Below are 26,095 nucleotides of genomic sequence, written 5' to 3'. Positions count from 1 at the left end.
GTGTGTGTGTGTGTGTGTGCGCGCGCGTGCGTGTGTGTGTGTGTGTGTGTGTGTAACTTTGTTTACTATGTTAGAAATACAATAAACTTTGACAAAATTGGCCAATGAGCCGTTTCATTCTGACATTAGAGTCTAGGCAGATTTCACTTTGATAACATAAATACTTTGGCAAAGACCAGTAAAAACCCATTTTGTACTCAAATAATAAAAATGCATAATTTATGCACAGAGCTTGGCGTGACCAGCCAATTGATAGAACTGGTCCGATTCTACCACCGTCTGTATGAAGTAAGTGTTGAAGTGTTGTGTTGGGCGAAAGGTACACGGTTCCTGGCTCCTTTGCCTTCAACCACCAGGATTCCTTGTTCCACCGACAAAGGGACCAACGGCAGGCAGATTTCCCAATTCAGTCGCCTCTGGAGACCAGCAGAGTTGTGCGGAGGATCAATGCTGCCCAGGGTCCACACAAAGGAAGAACTATAAGCTATCACCACAAAGACTTTGCTTTTCACGAGTGTCTCACATGGTTGTATGTGTGTGTGTGTGTGTGAGTATGGTTTTACGCCGTTTTAGCAATATTCCAGCAATATCACGGCGGGGGACACCAGAAATGGGCTTCACACATTGTACCCATGTGGGGAATCGAACCCGGGTCGTCAGCGTGACGAGCCGACGCTTTAACCATTAGGCTACCCCACCGCCCTCACATGGTTGTAACTCATGGTTGACGAACATAACACATGGCTTGAGTGAGTCAGTATAGGTTTACGCCACCTTTAGCAATATTCCAGTAATATCACGGCTGGGAAAACCAGAAATTTGCTTCACATAGTGTCTCAGTGTGAGGGATCGAACCCGCGGCTTCAGCGTGGCGAGTGAACGCATTAGCCACAAAGCTAACCCATTGACCCGCACATGCTTGGAAACCATGTGCTCAGTGAAATTTGCAAATTCGAAATCAGGGTAGCAAATATTTAGGTGTGATGAATTAAGTAATAATACAAGTTAATATATTTTATGAGAAGCTAACAAAGCCTTTTGACAGTATGTGTTTCAGGAAAAGGATGGAAAAGATAATATAGGTATGTTTCTCACCTGCAATGAAGTAAACTATGTCAGTATGAGATGACAATCTGCATGATATTTGTGGCCTACACAGGGCAAAACATCTGTTGACATTGATTTTACGTGTTACAAGCCTGACTCTACACCGGACCCAACTGAGTGAACATTTTGTAGACAGTCGTGATCAGAGAAGGACATTTATCGACGCTGCGCTGACTGCCCTCACCAGAAAAACGAACTTAATCCAATCTGTTAAGTTCGCCCTGTGATGAACGTATTCTTCGCTGAACAGGCAAACTTGGGGGATGCCGCTAGCAATCATCAAGAAGAATATCAGGAAGCTGATACTCGGATTCGTTGTTATATGCGCTTCGTTGCCTCTATTGAGGATGAACTATATGAGCACTGAACATCACTTTGCCAAATGGAAAATACAAAGATCGTTTGTACATGGTGCAAGGGACAACGAAGGTAAGAAGACATTTAATTCAGGTGGCCATGCCACATGTATCTACTTATAATCAGGTTCGTTCTGAAAGCTGAATGGACTTGTGAGTATTTTAAATATGACCTTTGTCTATTTGTCTGGAGAGTAGATGCGTTCCTATAAATAATTTATTATACTTTGGGTGTAATAGTTCGTAAATTGATCTATTTTCATACAATAACCTTTGTTAGGTTTAAAACCAGAAATAATCTCATTTAAAACTAATCTTCTGACACATTTTGACCGTTGATTTTGATTATCTGGTAGACATGTTTGTAACTAAAACATATAATCAAATGCAACAATATGGCTGAAATTATTCCTCCCCTGTCAGCATCATTTGAATTTTGCTTTCTAAATTCTTTTACATCACGGACGAGCCCCTAAATACCAAAAATTAAAAGCACACCGTAAGGATAGTCGGCACATACAGCTACAATTGAAAATGAAATATTCAGGCTGAATGCATTCATTACAAATTATAACCTTGTTTGATATACAGTTGCATGGAACAGTGACATTCCACATATGAGAATGAAAGTATATCCTTGTTGTTATTCAGGACCAAAAGATCTAACAACATTTCACATGTCAAAGCAAACTGGTCAAGAGCGCACAAATGTTACTGCATATCCACTCTACAGGAAATAGCGGTGTGCTCTTGACAATTGTCTGCCTTGATAATTGGGTGAAAGATCTTCCTCAGTCATTTCTCCCAATCTGTGGAACTCATTACCTCTCTCCAACAGAACCTCCACAAGCTTTGATCTTCCGCTCTTCTCTGACAACTTACCTTCAGAGAAGCCTTTCTCCTAAAGACCTCTCACAGCGCCAATGACCAATTTACTTAGTTGGAAGTCAGGTTTTATATACATGTATTATTATTATTAAAAATAGAAATAATATATTAAAATGAATGAATATGATCACCGTGCTTGACGGTTTAGATCGGTAAGGGCGCGACAGCTTATCAAGGGTTGTATGGCATGAAGCTTATGAGATATTTGCTTGTTCCATCTTCGCTGCCACGTGTTTTTGACGCATTGCTTAATTAGCAGGGTGCTCCCCATCGACTTTGCGAAAGCAGATTTAATTACAGAACGTGCCTTAGAATTTCCCCCAATGCCAATGTGACTTGGTATCCAACAAACCAAGATGTCAATGTTAGCCTGGGACAAATTCCCATGATATGAAAACCTTCAACTAAAAAGGGACCATCAGATTTACGATGATTGTTTATTGACAAGCAGGATACAATATCTGGAAATATTATTGTTACTAAGACTCGTTAACTTCCAGCTAGCTGTTAATCTAATGGATAGAGTATCATCATGAGTAGCAGCTGCAGTAAACACCTTGTCTCCATTTTTCGATCCATCAGTGAGTGCTATTTTATAACCATAATATTGTGTTTAGTTTCTGGGAAAGCTTGTTGATATGACGAGGGGTTTGTATCAGTCTTTTTCAATTTGGTTCATTCCAAATTAACACCAGGCTGTATTTATTTCCGATGTGGCACATCAGGTAATTTGAAATCGGTAATTGCAGATGAAGTTAAATTTGCTGCTGCTATGTGTTGTTGAATATAGTTTGAGTTCAGTATCCTATCATAGAATGATTTGTAAAGTGGATTAAAGACCAGAGCTAAATGCAGGAGTGGCGGTCTGGAATGGAGTTTCCTAACATATTGCAGTGCCAGTTTTATTCGACTGGCATCAAGACAAGGCACATTAGCTTCAACATAATGCCTTTCAATAGGGGTTATAAATAAAATTATAAATGCGGCCAGACACACTCCGATACCTTGATGATGAATAGTGTTGAGCTCTGAAATATACGATTTATGGGCTCAACCATACATAAAACAGCCATAGTCCAGGTTAATGTTCAGTAGTGGTAGATCAGAGTTTGTTTGTCTCAACCTCATTGTCACTTGAAACGACCGTTATTATATCCACTGCTTTTACCAACTGCGTTGATCGATGCTCATGCTGTTGATTACCGGATTGTCTGGTCCAGACTCGATTATTTACAGACCGCAGCCATATAGCTGGAATATCGCTGATTGTGACGAACATGCAAACTCATTTCCAGAGTAAATTGAAAATTTCGTCTTAACGTTCCCAATGAAACTCTGAAGAAACGCCCAACCTAAACTTGGTGACACCTTGTTTTCTTGCAGTAGATATGTAGTCTGGGCACAGTGAAGCAAATTATAAGCTGTATTACTGTACACAAGTGCTTACCAGGCGAAGGCAACATTTAAAGAAAACAATCAAAATACTGAACTAATTGCTCAAATGTATACACGTGAAGAGGTCCAAACCTTACACCTTTAGTTGGAGCAGCAATGAGAACTTCTACTCGGCTAATAAAGAAAATCGGCCACCCCATCCAGCAGCGTAAGTATAGTGCAGGAGAATGACTCGTCTCAAGACACATATTAATCAACATCTTGCAGTCCAAGAGAGACATCCTATCTCGTCCTTTGAAACGAATTTCAGAACTTCATTTCATTGTATTTCAGATTATGAGGACAACGTCAATGCGTCACGCGTACGCATTTCTTGCTGGGTTATGACAAGCCCCCAAAATCTCGAAAAAAGATCGAGATATATCCAAATGACGTGGGGTAAACGCTGTGACAAGTTGGTGTTCATCAGCTCAGAAACAAACACGACCTTCCCAGCAGTTGGACAAAATGTATCGGAAGGGAGAAATCATCTAACCGAAAAGACTCTCGGTGGATACCATTATGTATATGAAAATCACTTCGACGACTGCGATTGGTTCTTTAAAGCTGATGACGATACTTACCTCATCGCAGAAAACCTTCGTCTTTTCCTGGCCGATTTCGATACAAACAAGCCTATATATTTCGGCCATCACTTTAAGGCTATTATCAAACAAGGATACTCTAGTGGCGGATCAGGACTGGTAGTCAGCAAAGAGGCCCTCAGAAGGTTTGGTCTACAAGGACATGATCCCAAGATATGTCGTCAAACTGGCACTGCGGGTGATGCCGCGTTTGGTCAATGCATGCAGTCCCTTGGAATACCTATTGGAAACTCTACTGATTCCAAAGGTCGAAGTCGCTTCCATTGTTTGTCACCGGCAACTCACATAGATGGGATATATCCAAAATGGTTCCTTGATTATGACGCAAATGGAGCTAAAAAGGTATTTATTTGAATTAATGTATCGTCATAATGCAAAAATATACATGAGTAGTCTCAATAGTATTTGAACGAATGAGGTATCACGTTGCATGTGACAATTATCCATTATTCCGAGGGTTTCTAGAAGCAACTATATTTTAGGAATGAGTTGATTATTTCTGGGTATGGATTGGTAGTGCTATTCAGTAATGCATGCATGAGGCGAGAAAACATAGAATCACTATTAATAAATCAATGTTCAAATGACCGTACAATATGCATCTTCGCGTGTCGGTGCCAATACTGTGAATATCTCCGAGTTTCCGTGGCTTTGGTTATATTGCAAGCGTTCAGCTCTCAGTTCCAGATTTTAGTCAGTGTTATTACTATTATTATTATCATTACTATTATTATCATCATTATTATCATTCCAGGGTATTAGCAGCATGAGTGACTACCCCATCTCATTCCATTACGTGGCCGGCAGCAAAATGTTGGAGCTGGAGTATCTGATTTACCACACTCGTGTACATCTACTTGACAGAGGTCGTCCTTTACCAAACATAAAATAGATAAACATTTTATATTTTGTTGTGTTCATATGCAAACACCATTGTAAATATTACAATAGAATCAGGCTTTTATTCATGTAAATACAGAGGTATAAAGCATCTGCTATCCGTTTTGTTCCATCCACACACTATTCCTTCCACTGGACGCATGTTTTAAGATTATTCTATATATTATTACTCTTTTCCGGTTTATGGAGATATCTTTTAGCCGATATCTTTTACAATATGAGATGTTCCGCAATAAGCCAGATGTTTCAGTGCACTGGAGTTCTTGAATACATGAATCCTGCCTTCAGTCAATAACTAAACATTTGCATAGTATACATATTTGTGTTCGCAAAATGCTTTAATCTACATGCAGAAAGTTGTTTTACTTTTCGATTACTGAATTTCTTCGCACGTAACTCAAAGTTATATGATTTATGTTTGTTTTTAAAGGTATCGTTTATACAAACAGTGAGTGAGTGAGTTAAGATTTTAAGTCACATCGGCAGTATTTCAGCCATATCGTAACTATATCAAGTTACATATTAATAACAATTATGGGTAAATTAGAAAAAGCCTGTCAACGAAGGAAAGTAAAACAACCAGAATATCACAGATAAAATTTTAAACTAGTAATTAAATCTAAAACATTTTAATTGTAGAGGACAACACAATATAAAAACGGGCTTTAGATCGCTAAAACTGAAGGTAGATCACCATTCCGAGGACCATGTTTATACAAATAATCTGGAGGTTTGGAGACGATGCAATTCACCTTATACCTTATACAGATACCTCCTGTCACTTCCGTGTCTCCATTTATGGATAATGGAGGAAGGTAATGCCAAATTAGTGATCCCACTGCATATCGCTCGTGCAATATCCATGGATGTGCAGACGCACATATGCTCACGCACGTGTTATAGTATTATGGTAGCCTTTCCACCTCCATCAAGCATTAAGTCAATGTCATGAATACATGTTGATCAGCTTACAATGAAAACATTATAAAAATTGAACCATGACTGAAAGAAGGGATTAAAATTTAGGTGTGTGACATTTCATCAATAACGAGAACAATTTGGAAGATAACGGTACACCCATCTCAATTTTACTCACGAAACTTTGGGAATGATTATTTCTTGGGGAACAACAACTGCCAAAAGCTAAACGACTCCCTTTTGTGGCGTTATTCACTCAAACGCTCCCAAGAAAAAGGTGCGTTGAAATTTAACAGTGCAAAAATGAAATATGTTATAATTCCAGGTAAAGCTTTTGCAGTGAATTTGTGGTAGAACATATTTACAGATCCCTGTTTCCTAAGCAGAGCGATAAAATATCTTCAGTGACCACTGTCTAATTTCAAATAATACCAATGGATACTGTTCACGTCCCTGGACGGTGGGTAGCCTTGTCGCTATAACGTTTGCTCGTCACGCCGAAGACCTAGGTTCGATTTCCCACATTGGTACGATACATGAAGCCCATTTCTGGTGTCACCCACCGTGATATTGGAGTGAGTGAGAGAGTTAACATTTAAAGTTGGGACATGATGGGCGGGCTGGCTAAGGCGCCAGGCAAGTGATCCAGTGGGCTTGAGGTGCCGGGATCGAGCCCACCTGCGACCGGGTGTATAAACCTTCGAGTAAACTTTGCGTGCAGACTCTTTCAGTGTACACTACACAACCCTGTGCACTTAAAAGAACCCACGAATCTGTTGGTATATGACCAGATGGTGGCCACATGAATAGGTGCAAACACCTAGTTTTAATTAGTTTTCATATAATTCAATGATTTCTATTAAAGGTGGATGTTGAGAAGACACATTTTTAATAGCCTGAAGGCACGAAAGAGAGTCGCAAAAAGATAATGTATTGTTTATGTTCAGGTGGTTTATTAATATTTTAAGGTTGTTAATATGGCAGTTGCTTCAGCTGTAAAGATAGTGCTATTATCAAGCAATCGAGAATATATTGTTTAGGATCCAATGACAGTGGCACAAGCAACTGTGCCACCATCCTTAGATCCATCTGTAAATAAGGATTTGTAAGTTTTATATTAATTTCTTAATTGTTCTTTTTTAATGCTGTTCATTTTCATTTAATTCTTGGTTTTTTAAAAGAAATTGATTAAATTAATGAATTTTGATTAATATGTCTGTAGATAGATGTATTTTAATGATATGTAGTTGAACTTAGTAACTTAGATTGTCAGTGGCTGTACCCTCAAAGGTGGTTTAAGTACTGTAAAATTATTGTCCTCCTGAGAGGGTACGTAAGTCCCAAAACTTTCAAAGTTAATTTAAACATACTACCATTTTAAACGTAGAATATATGTTCGTTGAATTTGTGACTAGATTATCTAAAATTGCTAGTGGCTAAAGGGATGGTGTAAATCCAGCTAGGGTCCATGCAGGAAGCAAATGTACTGTAAGTCCCCATGGTCCCTATTATGGTGATCTACCTTCAGTTATTGGCAATATATAGCCTGTTGTTACCTTGTATTGTCATCTATAGTTTAACTGTTTTAGATTTAAGTACTAGTTTTAAACTCTAATCTGTGATAATGTAGTTATTTAACTGTCCTTCGTTGACAGGTTTTTTACCATTTTACCATTACTTCAATTCAATTCAATTCAATTCAATCTTTATTTCGTACTGAAGAGGCCACAGGCCTATAGTACATATACATATATAATGGGGAATTACATAAATAAATATATTTACATTACAGTGATAAAACTTTTGTTCTATACAACATTGCAATATGGATGAACATGGCAAGATTTTGTAATATATTTTGATTTTTACTGCTTATAAGGGTAGATAATTTTATGATGCTTGGATGGATTTAGTAATACACTCTCTCAAAAAAGAAACGCAACCCCTGTTTTTTTGGGTAATGTTTATATCAATTTTAACTGGTTATTACATTTGTATTTTTAAAGATAATGCCATGGAATTTGACATGGTGAACCTTAGGTCAGCACGGTATAAGGTAACAGTTAATGCAGGTCAGTATCGAACTCTCAATTTACGCTAGGGGGCGTTGTCTTCAGTATCTCGTTGTAGAGCCACGAGCTCTAATCACAGCAGTGCACCTCCTCGGAACAGAACGAATCAGACGGCGGATGTTTTCCTGGGGGATTGCTCTCCACTCTTCCTGGAGTGCTGCGGCCAGTTCAACCAACGTGTGCGGTTGTGGTGTACGTGCACGAACACGACGATCCAGCTGGTCCCACAGATGTTCGATAGGATTGATGTCTGGCGATCTGGAGGGCCACGGCATCACGTTGACGTTTGAATTCTGTAGGAATGCCACTGTTGCACGAGCTGTATGAGGGCGGGCATTGTCATGTTGAAACAACTCCCTCTGTTGGTCGATTATCGGCAGAAGATGTGGCTGTAAGACGTCATCAATGTACCGTTGTGCCGTCAAATTGCCACGAATGATGACCAAGTCTGACCGTTGGTTGTAAGACATGGCTCCCCATACCATGATGCTTCCTCCTCCAAATCTTTCGACCTGTCGAACGCAGTTCGGTGCAAAACGTTCATTTGCTCGTCTATAGACACGTTGTCTACCGTCACGTCGTTGAAGAAGAAAACGAGACTCGTCACTAAACCAGACTCTTCTCCAGTTTTTTTAGGGTCCATCTCCTTACGTTAGTACACCACCTGAGACGTTGGCGTCGATGTTGGCGTTTCAAGACGGGCCCAACAACTGGTCTTCTTGCACGTAAATTTGCCTCATGTAAACGGTTCCTGATGGTTTGGGCCGATACTCTCCTCAAACCTGGCACCTGTGTTGCAGTGATGGTGGGTGTGGCATGCCGATTACGTAGGTGGCTGAGTCGAATAAAGCGATCCTGAGCCGGTGTGGTGATCCTAGGTCTACCGCTCCTGGGACGATCTTCAATTGCATGGAACTGTGTGTAACGATTCCAAAGTCGTGAGATTGTTGTTTTGTGTACGTTTAGATGACGGGCAACTGTTCCAAAGCTTTCCCCGGCCTCAATGCGACCAATGGCAATATTTCGATTTGCTGTACTCAAACGGGGCATTCTCGAACTTGATTTGCAGAGCAAATTATGAGAGAAAAATTACAAACTACGCGTGCTTTTAAAACCCTCTACATGAACTGTGTTTTCAACGATTTGCACGTGCAACAGGCTTTTTAGCATTTTGTACATGACAATTTCGCACTTTCTCAAATAACACGGATACAAAGGTCATCATGTGTGAAAATGGTTCCGTTTGGGAGCTTATACTGATCAGATGGGAACGTATTAACAGTATTTTGAAGAAAATTCTAATTTACATTCACCATCTTTATTCTAGAAATGATGTCAGATATTTAGATAGGGGTTGCGTTTCTTTTTTGAGAGAGTGTATCTTTTAATGTATTTACAACGTATTGAATAATATGATGGACAGATGGGGAGAAAGTGATATTCATCTTCAATTTCATTTAAACGACAAAGTGTACATATTCTCTCTTCTCTTTTAACATTTTTATATCTGCCGCTTTCAATCAACAAATCGTGAGATGAACATCGGAATCTTGCTAGTGATCGCCTAAATTTCTTTATATTAACACATGATAAGTATATTTCATTGAATAGATCTTTTTTTAAATTTTGAATAGTAAAACCATTTTCTTGACAAAGATATTTTCTCACACCATGTTTGAAGATATATGCCTTTAAGTCTTATGGTTACTAATGGTTACTTACTATGTATAAGATTAATTGTTCTCGTCACGATATGGCTGAAAATTTGACGATGTGACGACAAGTTTTAACTCACTCACTGTTTTGGAAGAAGGTATTTTTAATTTGTTTTTTGAGTGGAGTCCACGTTTGGCAGCTTGGTCTGCCATTTCGTTTCCATGGACTCCGATATGTGATCCATAGATATTTTGAGCTCACAACCGGCAGGTATCCACGAGCCACGCGGCTTATAGTTTGGCATGAAATGCATGTGGACCCGGTTTTTTGTAAATATCTCTTCATCCAATGACCCAATCGATCTCAAACTGTGCAAGAGGATGTTTTGTCAGACAACCTAATCACATTGTAAATCACCGATTTTATGCATTTGTATTAAAGCATGTGTCTATGTAACTGTCAACAAAATAAACAGCAGAACGCAGAAGGCTTGCAGAGGGAGGGAGCCAATGACCTGTAACAGCGGCATAACATACACACTTGTTTCTGTTGTATGTAAGGTAACATGCATAACCCCTAGCGATTATAGACATAAATATAATTAATCAAAAATTAACAATGATATACAAACTTACCTTAGGTATTTTATTCCCAACTATTGCTTTTATAGCAATTAGCAGGTTTATGGCACTTTTCCCCTTTCTGTACAAATTATTTCATTTTAATTACCCATACTGTTTCCACCATGGTATTTCCCCATCACATCGAAATGATGGTGTGGACTTTTTCATTCCTCTCTTTTACATGTTTTCTTTCTTTTCTCTACTTTTGTAAAAACATTTTCTTTGACTTAATGGATGCTTTTACTCTCCCCCAGTTGACTCTGATATCTATTTGCAAACTTATATGTGGAAAGAAATGACAAAACAAGTACATGATGGTTTTGCTGTGCATCTACCCGCTGCCTACAATAGAGTGTTTGAATGTATAGATGCCGGTTGACATCAGTCAGTACAGACAGGCAGTGGGGACATTTGCAGTCGGGCTACACTCACATGCAGCGTGTAAACTAAATATTTTCACTTGTCTATCCCGACATCTTTGCGTTTTCAGCAAATCTGTTAGTATTATCGCATCTCTTCTAATACTCTGTTGTGGAGACGTACATCCTAACCCTGGCCCAGTACTAAATACTTTAAAGATAGTCCACCTAAATGTTTGCAGTCTCAAAGACAAATTAGATGTTATAGAAGTTGAATTTAATTCTTTTGATATCGATTGCATGACTGAAACGTGGTTGCATAAAGACATTCCGAACGATGATATTCTTATACCGGGATTTCAACCTCCATTCCGCAAAGATCGAGGGAGTCGCGGGGGCGGTGTGGCTATATATGTTAAAGACAATTTGTATGCGGAGCATATGCACCAGCTAGACATTGCTGGACTTGAAGCCGTATGGGTTCATGTTAAATGTAAACACCGTACCTACCTCATAAGTACCTTCTACAGAGCTGACCGGAGCATTGCGTACTGGGAACTAATTGATCAGTCAATTGGAAACGCTGTTGATCTTAACTTATTTACCGTTATTACTGGCGACTTTAATGTAGATGTTTTAAATGAAAGCAATCGTAAAATTCAATTATTGGAATCCTTACACGGACTAACCCAAATTATTGACAAACCAACTCGAACCACCCCGCAATCCAGTACTTTAATTGATCTCATATTTATATCCTCTATGCAAAATGTGCAGGATCGCGGGGTGATAGACCCTATTTGCAGTGACCATTGTCCGATATATGTTGATATCAAATCTGTTAGACCCAAGTGTGATACATTTAAACGTAAAATATATGATTATCAACATATGGACGTTAATGGTATGATTTCTGATATCAATAATCTTGACACTAATGACTTATTCTTAAACAACCACGTGGATGACATAGCAAATAAATTAACGACTATAATAAGGAATACTTGTGACAAGAATATCCCAAATAAAATTGTTACTATTCGACCATCTGATCCACTTTGGATGAATAACGAAATTAGATGCTAATATGTAAGCGCAATAGACATCATCAGCTCGCTAAGAGGAAAAATTCTGTTACCCTTTGGGCTCGATTCAGACAAAGCAGAAATAGAGTAATCTCGGCTATCCGAAAAGCGAAAAGAGCGTATGCAAATAAACTAGATGAAACGGTAAATCGATCCACTACGGACAAATGTTGGTGGAAATTATTCAATAATTACGTGAAGAGAAATAAAATAAACTATAATTTTCCCCCGTTGATTTTCAATGATGTCGTAAGCGATGATTTACAAGATATAACTGATTCTCTAAATGATTATTTCACTCGGCAATCCCGAGTAGAACATCCGGATTCAACACCCCCCAATATCAATATAAAGACAATCAATAGTCTATCAGAAATTGAACTTATTAACAGTGATGTATATGATATCTTAATGAGTGTTAATGCTGTGAAAGCAACCGGCCCCGACGGCATTGGAAATCGAATTCTTAAATTAATCGCTGTCAGTATTTCACCCCTTTTAACGGAACTTTTTAATCTATCACTTCAACAACGCGTATTCCCGGCAGTTTGGAAAGAAGCAAGCGTTATACCGATTCACAAAAAGGGAAGTGTAAATGATTGTACAAATTACGGACCAGTAGCCTTAACTAATTGTGTATGTAAAATATTTGAGCGATGTATATTCAAACATGTTTTCAACTATCTCAGAGGCAATAACATCTTATCCAATTTACAGTCAGGTTTCCTCCCTGGGGACTCTTGCGTGAATCAGTTGACATATTTGTATAATTTCATAGCAAGGCAATGGACGAAGGTAAGGAAATACGTGCAGTATTTTGCGATATCAGCAAAGCTTTTGATCGAGTATGGCACAAAGGTCTCGTGCATAAGCTAAAATCATGTGGAATCGATGGTTCACTATTACAATGGTTTAAAAGTTATTTAGAATATCGATCCCAGCGTGTAGTCATAAATGGTTATAGTTCTAATGTTAAACCGGTAAAAGCTGGCGTCCCGCAGGGTTCTGTTCTAGGACCACTTCTGTTTTTGGTCTACATAAATGATATTGTTGAAGGCATTAACAGTAATATACGATTATTGGCAGATGATGCTTCTATCTATGTAATAATAGATGACCCTTACGTAGCGGCGTTTAGTCTGAATAATGTTCTACTAAAAATAGCAAACTGGGCAAAAACCATCCAAAACTAAAACAGTCTTATTCAGTAGGAAACCAAATTCAAATCCTCATCCAAGCTTGTTTTTCAACGACGTTCGAATTGAAGAAACTTCGAGCCATAAACATTTAGGTATAACTCTTCAAAACGATTGTACATGGGGTATACATATAAACGATATCGTTAAGAGAGTCAGCCCCATGATAAATTGCTTAAGAAGCCTTAAATATCGACTAACGAGAAACACCCTGAATCGTATGTATACGTCGTTTATAATTCCGATCTTTGACTACTGTAGCCATATTTATGACAATTGTACCAAAATTCAAGCAACAATCTTGGAAAACATGCACTTAGACGCGTTACGTACGATATGTGGAGCTGTTCGCGGCACCAGTCACGATAAAATCTACGCTGAAACATCCTCTGTTTCTCTTCGCGAAAGAAGAAGAATAACTAAACTAATCACATTTTTCAAAATGTATCATAACAGATTACCCCACTATCTAAACGATCTCGTCCCTCCCTTCGTCTCTCAAGTCAGTAACTATCCCTTACGTAACGCATCGCATTTGCAAGCTATTGCCTGCCGTACTGCTCTATATGACAATTCATTTCTACCGGACGCTGTAAGTTTATGGAATGCTTTACCGCAAAATATTAAATCTCTTACAGACATCAATGATTTTAAATCTGCTTTAAGTCATAGAGCTAAAGACATTCATTTCGATCCAAATATAGGTTCAAGAGTTTGTCAAATCCTCCACTGTCGCTTAAGGTTAGGATGTAGCGATCTCAACGCTGACAAACGCAACAGACATATATCAGAGAGAGCAGATTGTTTGTGTGGCCACCCTAATGAAGATGCACGTCATTATTTCTTTGTATGTCCCAGATTTGATGCTGTAAGAATAAATAATTTTTATTATACCAATGGCTTTTCATTAGAAACAATCTTATACGGAACGTCTTCGATGGACCTACAAATTCAATCACATATCTTAAAATCAGTCCATTTATTTATAATTGAAACTAGGCGCTTTAACTGAGCAAGCCATACACTAAAACCTATAATTCTCAAAGCTATACTGCTATGGATCCCGACTGCAGATGCCATGAATGTATACAACCATCATGATTTTAAGTTTCCGACTACATGTCATACCATCTACTTTCATTTTAGATATCATCTTTTCTTGTCATGATACTGTTTCATATATCTATGTATATTGTAGAGGTCTTCATATAAGTTCTTTCGAGCTTGTTGACCAATCCAGTTCATGAAAATTCTGTCTTTGCTTTTTCATGAAATAAATATGTTTAAACCATATGTGATGGGACCAAGATAAAATGTATTTGATTATATTTATTTTGGTGGTATGGTATTCTTCTAGATATGTTATTTATTAGATCTGGTCTTTTTGTTCCGGAATCCGTAAAAGTGCAGATGGTAGTGAAATACACAATGCCATTTACAAAGTGGTCAAATGTAACATATGTCACATTTGGGATTACACTTTCTTAGTAAAGTACAGATTCTATTACTTTTGTTGGGTTGAGTTCCATCCGGGATTTGAACCCACACCCTCAGAGTCAGGCACCTAATCCCCAGCACACAAAGTCAGACGCCCAGACCGCTCAGCCACCGTTGCTTCCGCAAAAATGGAAGTCGGACAACTGGTAGTCTAGACTGTACTAGAATGTGTACTTTACTAAGAAAGAGTAATCCCAAATATGACATATGTTACATTTGACCACTTTCTAAATGACATTGTGTATTTCATAGCTTTCGACCGTGGGAGCCGTGCCATTCAAGTGCAGCTTGAATTTGTTTTTGTGCTTTGTGTATATTTTTTTCATTAACCAATATTGCTCCATCGTCGGCAAACTGGGATTTTTACTGAGGTTCTTGAATATATCATGAACCATATCATTAAAGAGAGTGGGTTAAATGATACTTCCCTCGGGTGTGCCATTTTCTAGTGTATAGTTTTGGGTGATTTGATGGTCTATGGAGACCTTAAAGTCTCTGTCTGTTAGTAAGGCTGATACAAAAATTGCCCCTTTTAAACCTGTTTTTTGTAATTTTTGGATGACATACGGTCTCCAGAGCATATCAAAGGCCTTAGAGAAATCTAAAAAGACTGCAAGTGTGTATTTCTTTGTATTTTGTGCAGTTCTGATTGAGTTCTGATAGATTTGTGCCAGATGATCTATGGTGGAGCGATTTTTGGGAAAGCCTGAGTGAATTGTATTATATAGATTTTGTGTTTCAAGATTACTAGTTATTACAATTTGCCGCAGGTTATTACAATTTACCGTACTAGTTAATACAATTTGCCGCAGTTTGTTACAATTTACAGCACATGCCTCTCAGTTAGAGTGATAGAAATAGCCCAAACTATTTCCCTTTTGTCCTGTTTTAACACGCCAGTGGTGGTATGTGACCATGATGAAGTCGAACAAACACTGGAATTCGCCTTTCTTTGGAAATTAGAAGGAATCAGAGATGTTATTACGATTTACCGCACTTGTTATTACAATTTGCCGCAGATTGTTACAATTTACGGCACCTGCCTTTCAGTTCGAATGATAGAAATAGCCCAAACTATTTCCGTTTTTTCTTTTATTTAACATCCCAGAGATGGGATCTGACCATGATGAAGAGGAACAAACACTGCATTTCGACTTTCTTTAGAAAGAGTCAGAGATGTTATTACAATTTACCGCACTTGTTATTACAATTTGGCGCAGTTTGTTACAATTTTCGGTTCCTGCCGATGTTTTCAAAGTGCGGGTTGTGATTTTTATAAAGCTGGAATTTGACCTTCTGTCGAAATTAGAAGGACTCAGAGATACCAATGTTTTCAAAGTCCGGGTTGTGGTTTTTATAAAGCTTAGTCGCAAATGTCAACATCAAGAATGTTTCCTTTCATAATAGGCAATAAAATGTATTTTAATACAATTTGCCACAGTGGTTATTACAATTTACGGCAGTTTAAGTTCTTACAAATTGCCGCAGTTTTTATTACAATTTACCGCGGTATTACAATATACCGCAGTGTTATTACAATTTGCCGCAGTTTATTACATTTTACCGCGTTATTATAATCTACGTCATAACATGGTTACATTTTAGAAAAGGCTCATCGGCTCCGAGGGAAGACAAAGCCTTAGACCTTGGTGATGTATAGAATCTAACAGTTTAAGGTTGCTTTTACATGCTCCACCATATACAATGGAGCCGTAATCTAGTTTCGAGCGAATGAGTGATCTGTATAAGTGAAGTAGGCTAGTTGATCACCTCCCCATTTTGATTTGGAAACAACTTTTAACAAGTCGAGTGCCTTCGGTCATTTAGCCTTAAGGGATTGAATATGCGGCAAAAACGTCAAGCATGAGTCGAAAATAAGACCCTGAAACTTGGCCTTCAGGGTCCATATGTGGTTTGTAGAAATGTATGCAATTAGTTGTGAACTATATATTTATATATTTATTTTATTTAGACACAACTGCAGTTGCCGTTCAATAGTATGCATATGTTTTACCGCGACAAGAAATATTAAAATCATCCACAAAAAGTGATCCATGAATCATTTAAAACCTTGGATAAACTGTTGATCTTGATACTAAACAATGTTAGAGACAAAATACTACCTTGTGGGACACCCCGATCCTGATTGTAATGATCAGACAGGGTAGAACCCATTCGGACTTGACATTGTTTGTCATTTAAAACGTTGACCATATATAGAAGCAAACGGCCTCGCAATCCGAAGCCATGTTAAAAATGCCATATTTCCACGTAGTGTCATATGCTTTTTCGAGATAAAAAAAGGTAGACACAGCATGTTGTTTATTAATGAGGGCGTTTTTAGCAAATGATTCCAAGCGCACTAAGTGATCGATAATACTTCTGTTTTATGGAAACCACATTGTATATCTGTTATGAGCTTATTTGTTTCCAGGTAACAAACAAGTCGATTATTTATCACGTGTTCCATGGCTTTGCAAACACAGCTAATTAGTGAAATCGGTTGATAATTGGACGGATCCGTACGATCGCATCCAGGTTTAGGTATTGGTACTATTATAGCGTTACGCCATGAAGACGGAAATTTCCCGGACGGCCAAATATCATCCAAAATATTTTAAAGTGTCTCTAGACAGAATTCTGGTAAGTGCTTCAGGAGTTGATAATGTATGTTATCAGCTGCTGTAGCAGTATTGTGAGCTTGTTCAAGAGCAGTCTGGAGCTCATGAATAGAAAATATACTACAAACGTGGTGAGGTCATTAATAATCTAAGGTAAATGCAACTTTGTGTATGCTTAATGGTCACTTTAAACGACATGTTGGAACATGCAGTGAAGCAACTGATTCAATATTCTTTGAGTATGAGTGAAATGAAACATTGTTAAAAACAGCGAAAAACAAGGGTGCTGAAACACACCAGCATCATGTTTGATACAAACGCCCAAACGCAACAGCCTAGTGCAGGTGGACGTCAGACTTCCCATGTCGCAAATGTTCTAGCCCGGATGACTCACCAGGTATCAAACCTGGGTTTTGGGTGTGCAAGACAGGCGCCTTATCCACTACACCATTGCGTTGAAGGTGTTATCGGGATAATGATAACCATAAAATAACAAGAACCACTGTAAGGATGCAATGATCAAGCTGCTTTTACACGGTACGATCTGTAGTAAATGACTTGTAGCGTGCGATCCGTCGTGAGAAATAGGGCATGTTCTAATTTTGGCAACACAACGTGAGCTACTTCAAATCGTTACAAGGGTGTTCACACGTTTCGATATCGAATTGATTCAGGTCACTGCTACACGTCCTTACTAATGAGGGTCCCAGTTCAGCAAACGTTTCTTATTCATTTGAAAATTCTCAACCCACTGGTCGTCATCAAAGGTGCCTTTCATTTGAAAATTCTCAACCCACTGGTCGTCATCGAAGGTGCCTTTCACAATGTCTTTCCACCAGGTTCTTCAACGGGTCTTTTCCCAATCATTCTTGTCCTTTGTTAGACCTAGGTCAAGTCCTGATGCCACACCATACTGCAGATCTCGTCTGCGTTTTGAAATCAATAGCCTACTCATTTTGTCTCAAAAAGACAAAAGTTATTCAAAACCAGATGTCTAGGGGTATGCAAATCAGATTTACACCTATTAAATATCTATGTGAACAGAAAGTAAATGTACTTTTACTCCTGTAAGTTTATTTACTCCATAAGTAAATATACGTACAGGAGAAAATGTGTGCTGACAATTTCAAACATTTTTAAGATTCAAATATATTTTGGCATGTAAACGCGTTTAAACTATCGCACAACGATTCACCACTTTTTTTCAAAACGATAGTGATGATATTACTAATAATTACTTGTGATAATGATAATGATACAGATCACGATACAGTTATAACACACAGTTATAAATTACCAAACAATACACTGCTTGGGATCCAAGGACTCCGGGGTGAGTGGCTGCAAACATTCATTTTTAGTGAATGCGACAAGTCAAACTGTCATGTTTAACTTTCATTTTCGGAACGTTTGTTCTTGAAATACATAACATAGTGGTGTCCTGTATCCAGGCTCCAACAGTGGGATTTCACAGTCGTAAAGAACCATTGCTTTTGCAACATGAGCACGCATGTTATGGAATATAAGAAATAACCATTTTCTCCGATGAGTGAAACCAGAATTAACACAAATAGCAATCTACATGGCTCATGACCTTGGCCGAAATATATACAATGGCACAAATATTTAAGGATCCTGGATGAAATGAATTATGGAGCGACAATTGCAGTCCACTAATACTGATCTGGATAGAGGAATACATTGAAACATCACTTACGATATTCTTATGACGAGGCACAGCTTACGACGTCACTAAAGGGCAGTGGGGTAGTCTGGTGGTTAAAGCATTGGCTCGTGACGCCGATGGCCCGAGTTCGATACCCCACGTGCGTACAATGTGTGGATGCCGCCGTGATATTCCAGGAATATTGCTAAAACCTTAAACTTAAACCCACTCACAAAGTCACGCAAAAGGATATATCTTTCTTTTGTTCAGTTACCACTCATGTCAAAACACAAGTGTGGGTTTCAGGTTTCCTAATTTCAGACAGTCATTCTGTGGAAACTTGCATCTTATTGTATTCTTTATGGCGAATTATACATTCAATTCTATGCCTCAGATCAGCTAACAACTCACTGCTGACAATTCCCATAGCCAACCTGAAAACCTTTGGACACAGACGCTTCAGTTGCACATCCGCCTCTCTCGGGAATGATCTGCCCTTCTTCGTTTAAAACTCGGAAACACTGTCGTCCTTTAAGTCAAATTTGAAAACTCTTCTCTTCCGAAAATATCACCCTGATGCCTAGTCTAGCTGTCTTATCAAAAGCGCCATGAGCAATCACTTGGTGTTTGGGAACTATAGCGCTATAGAAGATGACATTATTATTAATAATAATTCCAGCAGATTATCACCGTCTTTCCAATGTAAACACAAATTAGGGCGTAAAACCGTTAGTCCACCTTTACTTCATATAACGCTGAATGCACTTTGGAACCAAATTGTTATTACTAGGAGCTGGGTCCACAATAAGATTCTGGGGCGGAGGGGTAGCCCAATTGTTAAAGCGTTCGCTCGTCATTACAACCACGCTGGGTCTGATTCCCCACATGGGTACAATGTGTGAAGCCGATATCTGGTGTACCCCGCCACGACATTGCTGGAATATTGCTAAAAACACCCACCCGAAATCGTTCTTCTCCCCTGAGCTTTACCATACACCAATATTTAAGATTTAACCTTTCGTGAGGATCGGCAGATCTGATTCCATGGCAACGTATGGGCACACGCAATACTAATGGAGAAAGATGCGCTTGTATTGAACTAGGCGTTCATAAAATCCCCCATTATCTCCTCTGTATCAATCCATGTCTCACTCCTTCAATCTGTGAGCCCAAGGAGATTCAGGTCGCCTGCGACTAAGCTTCATCATTGTCAGTTGTTGTTGTTTTATTCCGGTACGTGTTTTCATCGTTTGACGTATCAAGTCTCTGACGTTACGAAACCGACCGGACTTTTTATTGAAGAATGCTATTTGTTCAAGAGTATTATGTCCCCGTACATTCATATATTCCACATGGCTTTTGCATAAGGCAAATTAGTGGAAATGTTATCAATGACTCGCTGAAAATCGGTGAGGACACAGGTGTCCTCAAAGCGCTCGCAGGCCAGGGTCAACGTTACTCCCAACAAGTTACTTTGGTATAGTGTTATTCTCTGTACAACAGTGTTGAATTGTAATGGACTATTTCGGATAAGGTTTAGTAACGGTCTTCGTTAGCAACATACACATGTAATAGATTTATGCTCAATGACAGATTTATGTGTAAGCTTCCAGGGCACTCGGGACGACCCAGCAAGGTTAACCCCAGCTTATAGCAGCCATTAGGAGCAGCCTCTCCGTGGCGAGTCGGCTTTTGCAGGTGTTAGCCCATGGGCCAGTTCTGTGAAATAATTACGTTCTATATTTTCTGTTATGTTATCTGGATATCCTAGGTATATCTGTGTGTGCTGCAGCATGTCCGAAATCAACCATCTGTTAGCATTGTATTTATCATACTCTGTGGAGGGTGGGGAGCCAGGATGATGAAGCACTAATAAAGCAACATGAAGTCCTCCCCAAAATGAAATAACTAAAGCAAACGTCCACTCGACAAGGATCATAAACACCGATCCTCCAAATCCATTGATTAATGGCCACGTTTCCCGGTTACCTAGTTAGTGAGTGAGTTTTTAGTTTTACGCCGATTTTAGCAATATTCCATCAAAACGGGCTTAACACCTGTACGACCGCCTCCGTGGTGTAGTGGTTAGAGCGTCCCCCCGGAGAGCGGAAGGTCGCGGGTTCGACCCCGACCGCGTCATACCAAAATACGTTAAAATATGGTACTTGTTGGTCCCTGCCTGGTGCTCGACATTAATGGCTACAACAAGGACTGGTCGGCTCGGAGTCAGTATACTGTGCCTGAGTGGGGTATCCATGCTTCACTGCGGCATGGTATCTCAGTGAGCTAGCACTATAAAACCAGCTTAAGTCTGGGCTAGTACAAGCAGCCGCACATACACATACACACGCATGCACGTCGTCATATGAGCTAAATATTCTCAAGCACGACGTTAAACCCAATTTCACCTCACCTCACACACTGTACCCATGTTGGGAGCGAACGCTTTAACCACTAGGCTTCCCCACCGCCCATCCTGGTTATTGCGACTCTTGATAAGACTCCCGTGATCCTTTTGCGATTTCTTAATGTATCAACTACGTTGCAAGAGATGTTAACATATGAAACGCTTGTGGACTGGATCTCCAATGTAATAGAAAACAGCAAGATACCAACCTGCTATCAACATACCCATAGAACACTGAATAGCAACATACCCGTGAAGGTCCGGGTTAGAATATTGATCTTCAGTAACCCATGCTTGTCGTAAGAGGCGACTAACGGGATCGGATGGTCATGCTCGCTGACTTGGTTGACACATGTCATCGGTTCCCAATTGCGCAGATGGATGCTCATACTGTTGATCACTGCATTGTCTGGTCCAGACTCGATAATTTACAGACCGCCACCATATAGCTGGAATATTGCTGAGTGCGGCATACAACTAAACCCACTCACTCACTGAATAGCAACAAGAGACCGAGGTCGCCTGTTTGCAGACATGACGGAGATGATATAGTATTCGAGATGTAAGGACTCAAGAGAGATGTCTTGCTCCTGAAACTCAATCTCAATCTGGAAGAAATAGGAAACCAACTGTACAATCGAAAATAAAATCAAGAACAGAAACTTCCAAAGCAAATCCAGCTCCTGAAGGATAATTTGTTTGAGTTGCATTCTAGAAGTTGGTGGTATAGAGATGACAAGACTTTATTGTTGATCAACTTCTTTACATTCACGATAGCGACGTTTCGTTATAGGATACATGTAAAATATGACAATAACAAAGGTTGGATAACAAAACATCCAAGAAATGTTATATCAAAACGTCGCTATTGTGAATATTAAGAAGTTGATGATCCATAAAGTTTTGTCATCCCTGAACGATGAGATAAGACAAACTTACGTAATAAGTCTTTATCACTGGAGGACATGGGTGTGTCCGAAAACGTCTATCCTAGGGCAAATACCTTTTCACCCAACTAAAACGTGCCAGACAGATCCCCAGTAACTAGACAGCATCCGTGGTGTAGTGGTTAGAGCGTCCGGCCGAAGAGCGGAAGGTCGCGGGTTCGATCCCCGACCGCGTCATACCAAAAGACGTTAAAATATGGTACTTGTTGGTCCCTGCCTGGCGCTCGGCATTAATGGGTACAACAAGGGCTATTCATGCTTCACTGCGGCATGACATCTCAGTGGGCTAGCACTATAAAACCAGCTTAAGTCTGGGCTAGTACAAGCAGCCGCACATACACATACACACGCATGCACGTCGTCATATGAGCGAAATATTCTCAAGCACGACGTAAAACCCAATTTCACCTCACCTCACCTGCCCAGTAACTGTCTCTAAAAATAGTCAACCAAGTCAGCGAACCTGACCACCCGATCCCGTTAGTCGCCTCTTACGACAAGTATGGGTTACTGAAGGCCAATATTCTAACCCGGACCTTCACGTGTGTTCGCATTAGAATTGTTCAGAAACCCATACTTGTCGTAAGAGGCGACTAACGGTTTTGGCTGATTTGTTTTACACATATCTTCGTATTCCAATTGCGTAGTTTTTCCATCACAGTGAATAAGTATTTCAATGTCAAAACATTGAAGGATCATTTTAGTTTGAATTATCATGTAATTATTGCATTTTAAAAGAAATATAGTTATTAGATAAAGTTTGATTAAAGTTGTGTAAATAGATAAATGGTTTTTTTTATGATTGGTAGTTTGAAAAATCAACCGATATTTGTTTGTTTTTTAATTAAAAATGTATTTCTGAATCCCTGTTGCAGTCAAAACTAAGCCGCCAGAAGAAGGCTCAGTCCGAATTTATACAGTAAAACATGTACTAAAACAACTGACATTGCTAATGGCTGCATCCTCCATGGGGGTTAAAGTACCAGCCTGCCACCTGGAATATTGCTGAGCGTGTCCTTTAACAACAAACCAACAAAAAACTTGTTTTAGTAACAAACCAACCAATCATGCTACTCCCATCGGCATGCCTGATCGCGTGAGCATGTATATTACGTGTTAAAGTATAAGTTGTTCACTGGTCACAAGGGGGACATGCATTGATGTACTAAAGTGGGACCTGAGGGTCCAGTGAACAACGCATTTATCTTACTAAACACCTCAATGTTATATTTTGAACTGTTTGAAGCACGGGTATCGGATCATAATAAGGAGTACCAGAAATAGCCAATTAGCGGATACAGACAGCGACAGACATGAAACACAAATTTAGAGTTATTTCCCTTCCATCGATTTGCAATCGCAAAACAAGTAACCAACCAAACAGTTTCAGACAGGGTAACAAGAAGTACGTAGATACTACTCACTACCTCCCCTCCGTGCTGACGCCTTGTCAATAGACTGTTTAATTAGTAGGCGTATGGGCTGTTGGCATGTTGGCGTTTTCAGATCAGGTGCTCGTGACGCATTGGTTATTATTGTCTATAAATTAAATGACCATCGAGATACAGTAGTGTCATTCTGATATCATTTATATTTCCCAAAAAGGTTTCTCATCCACAGTAAACCCTCCGTGAAATGTACAATGTTTCCGAAAACAATTCAAAGGCATTTAGAAGCTGAAAATATGAGTATGTTGAACATGAAACAACATTATCAAGGCATATACTATGTCCATTAAAACTGAATCATCTGAATTCACAATTAAAAATAATGTTAATTGTCATTGCGCGTAAGTGTTAAAGAAAATATAGAAATATATCTTGTTGTGTGTTACAACTTACATTGAAGTGACTAGACTAGTAACTGCGAGTATCAAGACCTAACGTGTTAATGGGTATATTCAATCACATAAACTCTGTACCATTGAGGACCATGCAGTTAGAAAAAAATGTTTTATTGTCACGATATTGCTGAAATACTGCCGATGTGATTTTGAATCTTACTCTTCTAACTCTGTGTTTTAGAACCTCTGAGGTAAATGGCATCAGTGTGGATGCAGTTTGCAATGAGAAACATCAGATTTCAATGAACGCCTGCGACTGGCACGAACCATGCACTGCAATCAAGGATGCCAACTTCGTGGCGGTGAGGGCTAATCATAGTGTCTGATGTCCAATCAACCAGAAAGACACCTTGTAACACGGTGCCATTTCGTTTTCCGACACAAAGTGACGAATAATAATAGGATCACGCCAACGCTGTCTGGGACCAGATTCCATTCCAGTCGCAAGATAATTGTTCTTCGAAGACACCATAGCAATATTTGTAAAACGTGTCATTATTAAAAATGTCGAAGTGCAAGAAATGCATGATGGTGTACTTGAATCGATTGAGCTTTCATTACTTTTGTCGCGTGTACTGCAATACGAAAGGTAAGACTGTATAGACTTCCTCCTCATTTTGACTTATATTTTTCTTGTGAAATGTCACGGTTATTTCTGCAGGTTGCAGGGGAAATAGGAGGTATTGTCACGAGTACCAATCTATCTGGCATGCTAATTATCCTATTATTACATATTCTGTGTCATTTCCTACCTGGAAATTTAATGATGAAATATTTCACTATATTGATTCCATTAATGGCTTTTTTTCTGAGGTGATTGTCATTGTTGAAAGTAAAGTAAAATACAGTAATTAAAATTGCCTTTCGTTTGCCAGAAGGTACGTGCGAATAGAGGGATATAATTTGATGAAAATTATGTGTCTGGCATGATGAAACTTAGTTTAATACCATCAGCAGCATACAATGCATTTCAAGTTTTCATGATAATAAATGTGTCAGTACCACTACAAGAGTGGTTGAAGCATAAGCCAAGAAAGCTCTCTGATAAGTTTCACACAGTGGGCTCCAGGGTCTCTCCATTTATGCTCTGTTTCTATTTCATGTCATTTGCTCAAGTCATGTTTTGGGACGCAATCAATTCATGCTGTTCATTTTAAGGTATTATCGAAGTATACTTTTAGAATTAAATCATTTGAGATCCTGTAGAATAATATCTAATGTCAGTTATTTTTTCCATGTACCGGTGAAGATCCGGGTTACAATTGGTCATCAGCATCCCATGCTTGTCGTTACATATAGCTGAGTGCGGCGTTAAACAAGTACCAACCAGCCGTTTTACAGGATGTAAAGGGATACTGACGTTTAACAACGGGACAAATGTTGATAAACTAGATTAAGAAGTCAGTGCCGTGGGATATGTGTGTTCCATTAACAACGCAAATATGTCTGTTGGGGAGAGTAAGCAAGTATTCAAACACAAGTGTTCCTAAAATACTCGTAAATGAGGCGAAAATAATGATGTTATCACGCGGTACATTATTTCTAGCCAATCTACCCCATACTAGATTTCTCAAGGCGGAACATTATTAATAACAGCACAGTGAATTGAAGTGGAACACTTTTTTATGGATAGACAACTTCTTTGTTGCAGTAGTAGTTGCGACGTTTCGGTGTAGATCCTAACACCGTTATCAAGCAAATGATACACAACATTTGCACAAGGAGAAACATATACATGGCGGGTATTGGTCTATACAATAGAAGAGGTTGATGTACGGTGTGTTGACATGAGACTTGTTGTGGTAGGAATGATTAAAGCCAGTAGACAAAGGAGGGTTATTCTTGATTAGGCTTGATTAGTTGATCGTAAGCCGTGGGGATGTAATAATCCTGATATCTGTTGATTACCGGGTTG

The 26,095-nt window shown here is 39.1% G+C and overlaps 1 protein-coding gene across 1 annotated transcript; it reads left to right on the top strand.

Annotated features, from left to right (window-relative positions):
* The first annotated feature begins 1,370 nt into the window (after nt 1–1,370).
* LOC124261274 (glycoprotein-N-acetylgalactosamine 3-beta-galactosyltransferase 1-B-like) lies at nt 1,371–24,506 on the top strand. Its single transcript, XM_046695585.1, has 5 exons — nt 1,371–1,536; nt 4,080–4,732; nt 5,145–5,237; nt 23,213–23,256; nt 24,362–24,506. Exons 1-5 carry the CDS (start codon nt 1,371–1,373, stop codon nt 24,504–24,506), a joined length of 1,101 nt encoding a protein of 366 aa, XP_046551541.1.
* The last annotated feature ends 1,589 nt before the right edge of the window (nt 24,507–26,095 follow it).

The sequence above is a fragment of the Haliotis rubra genome, unplaced genomic scaffold, assembly GCF_003918875.1.
Source record: "Haliotis rubra isolate DU_JTF1 unplaced genomic scaffold, ASM391887v1 Scf793, whole genome shotgun sequence".
Taxonomy (NCBI): Eukaryota; Metazoa; Mollusca; class Gastropoda; order Lepetellida; family Haliotidae; genus Haliotis; species Haliotis rubra.
This window is presented reverse-complemented; position numbering and strand designations above follow the sequence as displayed.